Source organism: Azolla caroliniana, unplaced genomic scaffold (assembly GCF_043228905.1).
Source record: "Azolla caroliniana isolate FFs.n. ecotype wild unplaced genomic scaffold, voAzoCaro1.0.p SCAF_6, whole genome shotgun sequence".
Taxonomy (NCBI): Eukaryota; Viridiplantae; Streptophyta; class Polypodiopsida; order Salviniales; family Salviniaceae; genus Azolla; species Azolla caroliniana.
The window spans coordinates 6,364,652-6,376,821 of NW_028230441.1; the positions used below are offsets into that span (position 1 = coordinate 6,364,652).

General features: G+C 41.7%; 3 protein-coding genes across 4 annotated transcripts; 2 read left to right on the forward strand and 1 right to left on the reverse strand.

The window, feature by feature from the left end:
* Positions 1 to 1,165: 1,165 nt before the first annotated feature.
* Positions 1,166 to 3,832, forward strand: LOC147862850 (calnexin homolog 1-like). The gene is made up of 6 exons (XM_087320851.1): positions 1,166 to 1,320; positions 1,480 to 1,549; positions 1,680 to 2,809; positions 2,950 to 3,021; positions 3,193 to 3,324; positions 3,422 to 3,832. The coding sequence occupies exons 1-6, from the start codon at positions 1,240 to 1,242 to the stop codon at positions 3,596 to 3,598; spliced, it is 1,662 nt and encodes a 553-aa protein (XP_087176977.1). The 5' UTR covers positions 1,166 to 1,239; the 3' UTR covers positions 3,599 to 3,832.
* A 781-nt stretch (positions 3,833 to 4,613) lies between these two features.
* On the reverse strand, positions 4,614 to 8,579 carry LOC147862851 (pentatricopeptide repeat-containing protein At4g13650-like). 2 transcript variants are annotated; one of them, XR_015529957.1, is made up of 2 exons: positions 5,253 to 8,579; positions 4,614 to 5,119 (listed from the first exon to the last, which is right to left on the reverse strand). XR_015529957.1 is itself a non-coding variant. In XM_087321445.1 (2 exons), exon 2 carries the CDS (start codon positions 8,126 to 8,128, stop codon positions 5,540 to 5,542), a length of 2,589 nt encoding a protein of 862 aa, XP_087177571.1. In that variant the 5' UTR covers positions 8,129 to 8,342; positions 8,437 to 8,575; the 3' UTR covers positions 5,320 to 5,539. The 2 variants fall into 2 exon arrangements, 1 of the variants encoding a protein (XP_087177571.1); XM_087321445.1 differs by lacking the exon at positions 4,614 to 5,119 and having other exon boundaries at positions 5,320 to 8,342; positions 8,437 to 8,575.
* A 607-nt stretch (positions 8,580 to 9,186) lies between these two features.
* On the forward strand, positions 9,187 to 10,191 carry LOC147862852 (uncharacterized). The gene has a single exon (XM_087321649.1). The coding sequence runs from the start codon at positions 9,326 to 9,328 to the stop codon at positions 9,941 to 9,943; it is 618 nt and encodes a 205-aa protein (XP_087177775.1). The 5' UTR covers positions 9,187 to 9,325; the 3' UTR covers positions 9,944 to 10,191.
* The last annotated feature ends 1,979 nt before the right edge of the window (positions 10,192 to 12,170 follow it).

Here is a 12,170-nt window from a genome sequence, read left to right on the forward strand (position 1 = left end):
CGAAAGTTGAGGGGAGTGTTAACATGACAATTTTCTTTATTGGAGAATCCTTTCCTCGATGGTGTGTTTGGCTTGTCTATTCAACATGTTCCACTACTCGCGCAGTGGTGACCACTGACCATACACCATTGTGGTACCATTTGTAGTGTTTTTCACACACACACACACACACACACACATTAATATAATTGTGTGTTTTCACCCAAAAGGATGAAGAAGATAGCTTCGAGACGGGATTTGGTTTGGTTATTATACGTGTAAAAGTGTGAGCATTGGCCATAAGCATGTGCGCTTGAATCTCCCCCCTTACTTCTTGTAAGTTTTTTTTCCTCAAGATGAATCATGGTGAGATCTGACACTGGACAGTGTGGCGCACACATGCGCATAAAATAAAATAAACCATTAGAAACTCACAGATAAGCGTGACGTGAATGGGAGCATAACAATTGACTACCACGTTCATGGTGTGAGAAACCCATGGGTTGGTTGAAAGCGATACATCACGATTCACGATGTACGAAAGAGGGAGAGAAGGAAGGAAGAAAAGAACGGGGTAGCGAGGAACGCAATCGTGCCAAATCAATGTTGTTGGGATACGCGGATTTAATGCGGGGTTGGATTGATTTGTTGGAGGTGAAGTTCCGAGGTGTAGAAATTGCCGCACATGAGCGATAAGAGCAAATGCGTCCGCTCAAGTGTGAATGTGTCCGGTCGGTTGCGCGGCCGTATGCGGATGAGGAAAAGACTACGAGAGAGAGAGAGGGTGGGTGTGTGTGTGTGTGGAGACACGCTGATCTCTTGCAAAGGAAAAAAGAAAACTAGAACAAAACTCAAATGTGACGCAATTAGAGAGAAGTGGGGGGGGGGGGGGGGGGTTTGATAGAATAGCAGCAAATTTTCTTTTAAAAACAAAACAAAAGTTCCATTAAAAGCATGAGAAAACGTCATGGAGCTTACGTGGCAGGCTATGATTCGACAGAAGTGCGAGGCGGGGAACAGCGATTGGGCGAATGGGAGGCGGACTGCGAAATAAATAAATAAATAATAAAAAAATAAGAATAAGAATAAAAATAAAAATGGAAATAATTTCCGTCTACTGTGTTATTTCTTCTTCTTCTTCTTCTTCTTGTCCCCCACCTCCTGCTCACCCGCGCGATCTCTTCTCTCTCTCTCTCTCTCACGAAGCGAACGACTTCTCTGCTTGTTTCCTTCTTGATCCGTGTCTGCACCATCTCAGCCATGGCTCGCCCAGGATCCTGGCCTCCTCTCCTTCTGCTTCTCCTCGCGCTCAACTCCATCTCTTCCTGTTTCGCAGCCCCCGTAAGAAACCCTGCAGATCACCTCTAGCTCTTATCTCTTCTTCTTTCCTTTTATCTATCTGTATACTTGTAATTGTGTAGTCTTGTTTTGATTTTCTTTAACTTGCATTCTGACATCTTTATGCTCTCTTCGCCTTCCTCTTTTGGTGTTACATCGTAGATCTTTTACGAATCGTTCGAAGAAACGTGGGAAGGTCGCTGGCTTCCGTCGAAAAAGGAGGAGTATACAGGTAGTGTGTTCTTCAGTTAGTCTCTCTGAGCTCTAGATCTGATTGATTCGAGTGTGCGAATCATTCGATTGGATCTGTCTACCCGGGCATTCATCCTCCCTTTTTAATACGATTTTTCTTTCTCTCTCAGGAGTTTGGAAACACGAGAAGAGCGAAGGCCATGAGGATTATGGGCTGGTGGCCAGTGAGAAGGCGAGAAAGTATGGGATAGCTACACTGCTCGATGAGCCTGTTGAATTCAAAGAGGAACCCGTCGTGCTGCAGTATGAGTTGAGGCTTCAGAATGGTATTGAATGTGGGGGCTCCTACTTGAAGTTCCTACAAACTCCACCTGAAGGGTGGAGTGCAGACCAGCTTGATAATGAAGCCCCTTACTCCATCATGTTTGGTCCGGACAAATGTGGATCCACCAACAAGGTCCACTTCATTTTCAGGCACAAGCACCCTAAGACAGGTGAAGTGAAAGAGCATCACCTCAAGTTCCCCCCCTCACCCATCAATGACAAGTTAACCCACGTGTACACTGCCATCATTCACCCCAACAACACCCTGAGAATTCTTATCGATGGGCAAGAGAAGAAGTCGGTAGATCTATTGTCCGCCGATTTTGAACCCCCTGTCTTGCCCCCTAAGACCATTCCTGATCCCGAGGATACGAAGCCCGAGGACTGGGATGAGAGGGCTAAGATTCCTGATCCCGAAGCTTCCAAGCCTGAGGATTGGGATGAAGAAGCTCCATTCGAAATTGAAGACCTTGAAGCCACCAAGCCTGAGGGATGGCTGGATGACGAGCCTGAAGAGGTGGATGATGAAGAGGCTGTAAAGCCGGAAGATTGGGATGATGATGAGGATGGTGAATGGGAGGCTCCGAAGGTTGTCAACCCAAGATGTGTGGATGGTCCTGGATGTGGAGAATGGAAGAGACCAACGAAGAAGAACCCTGCTTACAAGGGCAAATGGTTTGCTCCAATGATCGACAATCCTGCCTATAAAGGTATCTGGAAGGCCCAGGAGATCCCTAATCCTGAGTATTTCCACCTTGACAAGCCAAATCTTGAGGCTATTGCTGGTATCGCCATTGAGATCTGGACAATGCAGGATGGTTTGCTCTTTGACAATGTTCTTGTAACACATGATGAAGGATTGGCTAAAGAGTATAGGGAAGCACAATGGAAAGTCAAATATGATGCTGAGAAGGTGCAGCAGAAGAGTGAGGAGGCTGAAGAAGCCTCAAAATCAGGCTTGCTTGTTCAAGTGCAGGTAATGCACTTGTGAGGAGATCATGGTTTTATATGTCAGAATGATTGGGCTGTCGTTTTTGAGTCCTCATCATGCAAGCTTTATATTGGATGTCAATTGTTTATTAAACTTTTGTTTTCCCATGGCATTTGAATTTCCAGGAGGTTGTCTTCAAGTTCCTGTACAAGATTGCAGAGATCCCGCAACTAGAACCATATCGCATTAAAATTGTGGTATGTTGCACCTTGTCATGATTTTGCATCCATGCATTGTATGTATATAGTTACTATATGTATTTGAACATCACTAGAGTATGTAGGATTATGAGTGATAAGGTGATACATGAATTGGATAGATGATTCATGAACTACGTATGTAATACATATTATGCACACTTTTTGTAGGAGTCTATTGAAAAAGCTGAAGAAAACCCCATTGTGACATTGAGCGTACTCGGAGGTGCTGCTTTCTTGCTGGTGATTGTTGTGTTGAGGGTTCTGTTAGGTGGAGGGAAGAAAAAGAAAGCATCCAAAAAGGTAAAACCTTGTTTGGTTGCAGTTTTTGACTTATACCACCAGGAGTGTGGTTTAGAACATACAAATATAAAATTCATGTGTCTCTCATATTATGCAGGCATCTTCTGGGAAGGCCAAGAAGGAGGATGTTACTCCAGCTGATGATGATGCGGTAAACGGTGAGAAATCAGAGAAACAGAAAGGGAAGGAGAAGGAAGAAGTGGATTCTGCAGGTGTTGAAGGAGACGCTGCAGTTCCTCGCCAACGCAAAAGTAAGGGTCGAAGAGAGGCATAAAGACCTCAAACAAGAGTAGCAAATATGCATTAGAATCATCAGAGGAGATTAAGGAAGATAAAATCCAGGAGCGTGAAGTTGTACACGTAAAACAGACTTTAGTGTAGGTTGGGAGATTTCTGGATATATATACTTTGGGATCTGTTTAGAGAGGGTCTTAATTTTCCTCTTTCGAGACAAAGCCTTCTCTGTTTAACACTTTCTTGTTTCTTCAAAATATTTTTGATTTCATTATTCAGATAAAGTCTTCATGAATATCTCTCTCCTTAAATGCTGTGGTATTTATGTTTTGCTTTCATTAATGATTTTTTTATCCGCTGTTTTTTTAGTTGCAAATTTCAGTGATAAGATTTTTGTCCTTGCTGGTTGGTGTAAAGGTTCAAGAATAAGATTGTGGATCCAATCTCTTCTTCTGTACAAATAAATATGAGGTTTTAGAGAAGTTCAAACCCTTCCTCCACATTGTTGTGACCGTCAAAACTAACCTTCAGGCTAGCATTTGTGTCTTCCAGTTAATTTCATATCCTATTAGTCAACTGATGCTCATGGACAAGTTAAAAGTAATAGTATTTGCAGCATCCTCTATCATAAGCACTGGATCCTCAAGATACCTCAAGGTTCATGAATATGGAAATTCAGTTGAAAGAAGGAAAAAACGACATGGATGAGTAGTTGGGTAAAAGTCATCACATGCCCCAGCAGGGCCGGTATAAAGAGGTATTATAAGCTACATTTGTCTTTTCAGAGATGTGGAAAGATGGAAAAAATGACATGGATGAATAGTTGGGTAATGTCATCACATCCACCAGCAGGGGTGGTATAAAGAGATCTTATAAGCTACATTTGCCTTTTTAAAGATGTTGAAAGATGAAAAAAACGACATGGATGAGTAATTGGTTAATGTAATCACATGCACCAACAGGGTTGGTGTAAAGAGGTCTTATAAGCTACATTTGCCTTTTTGGAGATGTTAAGGTACTTTAGGGCTGGCAAACGCTGAGGGTGAAGTCACATGGGTTAAACAAGTGCAATATTACTGATGTGATAAATCATTGCAAGGGAGCAACGTTCTGGCCATTTTTTAGATAATTTTGCTTAAGAGCCCGAAAGAGCCAAAAATAAAAGCCGCCTCCCCTTAATATGGTTTGCATGACCATTGACACCCCTTGCTTGAGAGCTTGTGGTTAGAAGCCTATTTAGCCACACACTTTAGGACTGTAGGTGCTGAGGGTGAAGTTGTGTGGGTTAAACAAGTGCAACATTACTGATGTCATATCAGTCATGGCAAGGTTGCAATGATCTTCCCATTTTCTTGACCATTTTGCTTAAGAACCCGATAGAGTGAACGATATAAGCCTCCTCCCCTTAATATGGTATGCATGACACTTCTTGCTTGTTAACTTGTGGTTGGGAGCCTACTTAACCACACACTCCATGTCTGCCTCCAAAGCGAGCCTATCCCATTTCACATCTGTTTCTTTAGCTCCTTGCAGTTGGTCTATGCACCCATTGTGATTCACCCTGACCCAAATTTTATGAGGAAGGACAGAATGCTACACAATCAGGCTTAAAAATGGCAACCAATCAGTAGAAAAACTTGCAATAATTGCATGCACTTTGTTTTATTATATATACTTACGTGTCTACGGGTGACCTCCAAGTTGGCATACTTAAATCCACAAAGAACTCAAAACAAAAGCACCTAAAATAACTGAATAATCTTCATTAAAGCTGCCCTTCAATTTCATATAATTGATCCCATTAAAGCATTCTGCGACAATTTTATCATAAGCCAATATCATATCATATTGTACACATTTATACCAAGGTGAGCTCAGTTCTCAGTAGGTTTCAGTGCAAAAGAGAAACTCTAATTCACAATAATTTGTTAAATCTGCAAAACAAACCTCAAGAATTCATTGAAAGAGCAAAAATATTCTTTCATTTCTCTAGTGTGTACATACATACCTCCTGTTTTTCAGCATTAGCATATATGTTTGACATAAGCATATAGCTAGATGCACTAGCAGGATTCAACCTAGCAATATGTTGGAAACAATCCCTCCCAACATCAATGTTTTCATAGACATTACATGCAGAAAGCAATGATGTCCTTGCAAAACTGTCTGGGAAAGGTGGTATAGATTGAAGGAGCCTGTCTGCTTCCTCAAGGAGACCTGCACGACCTAGCAGATCGATCACACAATCAAAATGTTCGACTGTAGGTCTTAATCCATAATCCTCAGTCATAGAAACAAAATGGCAAAGCGCCTGCTCCACTTCACATGCACGGTTGCAAGCTCCTAGAATGCTAGTGTATGTGCTTGCATTTGGCTTCCAGCCTTGCTGTACCATTCCGTGGAAATATTGCAAGGCATTTCTAGAGAGACCATGTTGTGAATATCCTGCAATTATGGCATTCCATGACACAACATTCTGATTTGGCAAGCATTCAAATATTTTCCTCGCTTCATTAAATTGTGCACACTTGCCATACATGTCAATCAGTGTGTTGCAAATCACAATGTCTGACTCAAGCTCATCTTTTACTAGGTCTGAATGAATGAGTTTACCTTGAGTTTTTGCCCCAATAACAGCGCATGCTCTCAAGACAGATACGTATGTCGAAGAGTCGGGAAGTATATTTTGATTTTGCATTTGATTGTACAAATTAAGGGCTAGATGAGATTGTTCATGCTGAACATAGCCTTCAATCAATGTATTCCAGGAGACTAAATCACAATTAATACCTTCCCCAAATACCTTGCACGCATCTTCAAGACTCTCAAATTTCACATACATATCAATCAGGGTTCCTTTAACAACATTATCTATTTCAGTACAACTTTGAATAATCAGAATGTGGATAAGCCTACCCATGTCAACAGCTCCCATGCTGCCACAACCTTTCAATACTGATGTATATGTGTATTTGTCTGCTTCAAGACCACACTCTTGCATTTTTTTAAAACAGTTAAGAGCACATGGGCCAAGGCCAACTTCAGCATAACCTGCAATCAGCATACTCCAAGACACAACATCTGGCTGCAATAATCCATCAAAAATTTTACATGCTTCTTCCACATGCCCTAGATTCCCATAGAGAATAACTAAGGATTTTCCGACCGTGTTATCTGACTCCAGCCCAATAGCCACAATATATTTGTGCATCTTCCTTCCTAAATCTAAAGTCCCCTTCTCAACACACGCTTTCACTACATATGAATAGGTGGATCCTGTAGGCATCACACCTTGACCCTGCATTTTTGCAAATAATTCAAGACAAGCATTAGCTTGGCCATTGTGTGCATAGCCCGCAATCATAACATCCCATGAAATCACATTATGATGATCTCGCAGTCTTTCGAATAGTCTAATTGAATATGTAAGGCATCTACATTTAGCATACATGCTGATTAAAGTATTTGTAATTTCCACCTCTGACTCTAATCCAGTTTTAATAATCTGATCATGAACGAGCATTCCAAGATGAACTGTTGACAATCCACCACAAGCCTTTATCACAGACAAAAACATTACGGCATCTGGCCTTAACCCTTCTTGAAGAAAATTTTGATAAGTTTCAAGGGCAAGAAATTCCTCCCCAAATTCAGTGTATCCTCTGATGATTGCACTCCAAGATATAACATCCCTAGAAGGCATTGAGTTAAAAACTTTCTTAGCCTCTTTCAGATTCCCATGTTTAGCATACATGTCAACTATGCTACTATTGACAACAATGTCTGTGTCATCCTGTTGTTTAAGGATTAAGTGATACAATACATTTCCTTGACCTATCCAATTTAAATTTCCACACGCTTTCAGAGCACATGAGAATGTCACCCTATCTGAATGAATACCATTTTCGAGCATCTTTTCAAAAAGCTCAAGGACTACAGTTGGGTGCTCATGTTCACTATACCCTGAGATTATTGCTCCCCACATAACAACATCTCTGGTTTGAGATTCTTCAAACACTTTCCATGCATCTTCCAGGTATCCACATTTAACATACATATTGATCAAGCTAGTCTGGGCAATGGCATCAGCTTCAACAATGTTTCTGATGATATCATTGTGTATCGATCGCCCATTCTCTACATCCAATAGAATGCTACATATTTTGAGGACACATACAAAGACTACTCTGTCTGGTTTTATACCTGTACGTTGCATGGTATTATACAAATCAAGAGACTTGATGGGTTCTCCACGAGTGGAATGTGCTGAAATTATTGCATGCCATGTATAGGCAGACAAATTTGGAGCCTTGCAGAAGATTGCCTCCGCCTCACGCAGGCTTCCACACTCAGAAAAGAGGCGGATCAGATGATTGGTCAAAATACCAATCGGATTGAGCCCACTTTCAATGACAAGAACATATGCTTTTCTTGCTAGCGCCAAATCTCTTTTCTGAGAGAGGCCAGATAAGATTGAGAGGGCATGCTTTGGTTCCAGTGGCCTCCATTCTTCACTTATTTGCGAACCTTTCCTAAGAATTTCTGATGATAAATGTTTTGCACTGGCCATCGCATTAGTGGTCGCGCTTGAATAACAGATCCGGAGGTAACTGCTAAATCATGGCGACGATCCTTCTTATTGCATAGCATGGTGTCCATGTAAACCCTTCTGGTTTCATTCCACCTCCGATCGAAGAATCGTTGTGGGCAAAGACACACCTTTACTATTCGCAGTGCAGTATTAGCCAAGCAGCAAGAATACCGCATGGAGTGAAATTGTTGACCTGGCCGGCCCATGTGCACAGGCTCGCTGTCAGGCCTGAAGAAGGGCCGAAACGCAGGAAACAGAATGAATTGCGGGAAGAAGTTAGGGCTTACCCGAGACGACGACGTGCTCCTTTGCAGGAGCTATATCATGTGATACAGTTGGGATAATCAGAGAGTTCTTCCTCATGTTGCTCAGACTTTGTTTAATCTCTGAGAAATGGCTGCTAACTATGTATGTATGTATGTATGGGTGGGAGTGTCCAGGAGAAACATGATTATATGATACGTTAAAGTCAAAAGTGTGTTCTCTCCTAAATCCAGGGTCTTGATGAATTGAATTAAATAGGAGCAAAAGGAGGCCAACTGTCCCCGAAAAAAGCACACGCTTGCTTGCATTAGTTATGTTATTGATTGTCAAAAAAATCGTGAGCAAGTAAGTGGAGATTCTCTTAAGACAGGCCTTTATTTCTTCAGTGAAAATTCAAGTTTTGGCTTCCTTCTTTCTTCTTGGACACAATGCATATAACACTGCAAATGACAAGCGTTGGAATGCATTCCATGCCCATCATCAGATCCTAGGAAAAAAAAGGGCCTTTTGTTTCCTACATTACACAAGCCAACCCAATGGGTTGGGCCAAAAGCTTCAAAGAAATACGCACAAGTGAACGAACCTATGCGGTTTACAGGATGGAAGCGCGGGTGTGTGTTACAATGGCCACGCCACCTCTGGGAGATCCAGGCAACAGATAAATTTTGTCCACCACAGAGATAGAGAGAGAGAGAGAGAGAGAGAGAGAGGTTTCACGATCTAAAATTGGCAAGCACAAATTTTTATCCCAAAGTTTAGGAATAAATATCCATTGGCTCCAAAAGTTTGTTGGTGATCTATTGGGGTATTTGTTTTCCATAGACTGAGAGAGGTAGAAGAAGAAGAAGAAGAAGAAGAAGAAGAAGAAGAAGAAGACTGTGTAGTGATCAGATTAATGGTGGGCGAGGAGGCATGGAGAACTTGTTTCTGCAGCTAACGGCTCTGGTGGCAGGCATTTGTGCAGTTTGGCTCGCTCAGAGCTTGAGCAAGAAGAGGTTGTCTGGACCTTCGAAGAAGAAAGCCGATGCTCGCCGCCACTACGCCAAAGGCGTGCAGCTCCTCGCAAGGGCCTCCTCTGCACCTGCAGAAGCTCGCTCTCTTGCCAAAGATGCAGCGGCAGAGGCGGATGCAGCAATCGCGCTCGACCCTTGCAATGCTGCACCTTTCCATATCTTGAAAGCTCTTGCTCTCGAGCAGCAAGGCCTCGTGCAGGGTGCCATCAGATCTTTGGATGCTGCCATTAATTCCCCTGAAACGTCGAAGAGTTTGTCCCCTCTGGAGATGGCGGATGCCCTCGCCAAGCGTGGCAGCCTCCTTCTGTCGGCCCGCAAGAACATGGATGCCGCCATCTCGGACCTTTGCAAATCACTCGAGATCGTGCCCGACAACCCTGAAGTTCTCTGCACTTTGGCACGCTGCTATGAGAAGAACAAGCGTTTTGTGGATGCCGAGAAGGCTTACCAGCGTGCATTTGCCTTAGATCGAAAGTCAGAGGATGCATGGGCTGGCTTGAAGAGGTTGCGTCCTTGATGTTGTCCATGTTTTTTTTCTTCATTGCCATATCGTAATTCGGCTTTGCTCCTTGTACTGGTTTGGTTTCTCTCTCTATTTCCTGCTGCAGCTGGCTTCATGGCCTCCCCAATGTACATTACATATACTGAAGGGCTTCATTAAATTTTTTTGTCCCCAGTTTAGAGTTTTGGGCAATTTGTGCTCATGACACTCGAAACTCACAGATAAACACCATAGCATGCAAACACTTTAAAATGAATTTTTTTTATTAAGGGGCTCTGAACTGTTTGTTTTAAACAATCATAGTATGCTTATGTTCATTGCTTTCCTTCTTCTCCAACGGCGCCAACACACCATTTGAAAGAAATTGAAAGGCTACACAAATCAATGATTTACCACTCTGGGAACAGTGCAGAATTTTGGGGAGTTATGAATTTGGTTTAAAAATATCTCTTGTCTAAGTTGCAGTGGAGTGGAAGAGGACAATTCGGTGGGTTTTCCTGTTGAGAGGTGTATATCATGGTGCAGCAAGAGACTTACTCTCTTATGTGGTATGGCATTTGTAATTCTGAGAAGCCGAAAAGCAGATAAAAAGTCATAGTGATGTAGGTGTCTTCAAGAAACTAGAACTCATATGGAGTATCCTAACTGAAATCCATGCTAATGTGGCCCAAAATCGTTGCTCCAAAAAATGTTGGTCAGACAGCCTCTTGTCAGGTCTACCAGCAGACATGCGAAGAAAATATGATGCAGGTTCAAAACAAGGAAGACGTAATCAATAACAAGGTATTTTTTAGCTAGTCTCTTGAGACCTCATACTGCATAGATTGCTGGGTTTGTTTTTTGATTTTGTACTTGGGTGGCAGGCTAGGCACAAATTTTGGTGCAACCGGATATCCACATTAAATCTCTGTTCATCTAGGAATGTCTTCCAATCTTTTCTGTCATGGTATATGGTTAAATTAGAATCTCAATCTTTCCCCAAACCGAGGAAATTAGAATGGAGCAATGGAACCAGTGCCTCCCATGCTGTGTTACAAGGTCTATTGTATTCGATCTAGTTCTTGAACATACACTACGAATGTCCATACTATGACTTTTAGAACCAAGGACACGACAGCTGTTCTATTTCATCAACCATAACTTCTGTAGGTGATATTTGCAAAAACAGATATGATCTTGAATGTCAGCCCAACCAACCCATCTTCCAGTACAACACAAACACTTTGTAGTGGCTGACATTGCAAAATCCTGCCTTACCTCCTGTAAATATCAGTTTTGTACAAAGTGAAGATCAATTATTTATTATTGGAACTCCTGTAAATATTTATTTCTCTTAATTCCTTGTGTAGTTGAGCCCCATGTTCCTGCATCAGAGTGCCATTCAGCTTTTCTACCGATGCAGAAATAGTACCAGCAGCTCCTTGTACAAGTTATGAGTTGCAAGTGAAGATAATGTTTCTTGAAAATAACATAGTGAATTCAGCTCTACTGTTTGAAAGCCTGTTACCAGGAAAGAAAGCATTCAAAGTAGAGAAATGGCAGCAAAATTGTTTAGTGGAAAATTTTCTCCTTGTACGGAAAGGTGCAGGGAACAACCACACCCTTTCACTGCCTTCATACATCTATTTTTGAGACCATGTCAGTTGATGGAATGTGATGGCACAATGGCATCACCAGGCTGGTAACAGATACTTCATTAGTAGGCAGAATGTAGTGAGGCTGAGATACAGATAAGGACTTACCTGGTGCAGCTTGTTGGCGATTGTAGGAAATGGGGAAAGTGATGCCATGCAAAATTATAGTCCAATGCTCTTGGTAACACGCCTAAAACTGAATGCAAGTGTTCAGAGGCGTATTATGCAATTCTCTGTGTCCATCCTTTTTATGCGTTTGGTGATTTGCGCTTGTTTTACTAATCAAAAGCTCATAAATTCATTGGTTTATTTTGGAAAGGGGTTATCATGGCGAAGATTTTAATAGTTGGAAAAATGAACATGTGATTTTTGACATAATATCCCCTTGAAATGCTTCTCTATGTGATATCTTTGTTGAACACTTACCATAGTTGTTAAGCCCTAAACCCTTTCTTTGATTATGTTCACTTTGTTCAAACTTTGTTTTCTTAGCTCACTCTATGTTATTATTGAGTGAACATAGCATATTCAAACAACATAAATATCGTTTATGCTATTGTGGTGTAAATCATGGCTATTCGAAACACCTTTTTTTCTAATTATTCTCT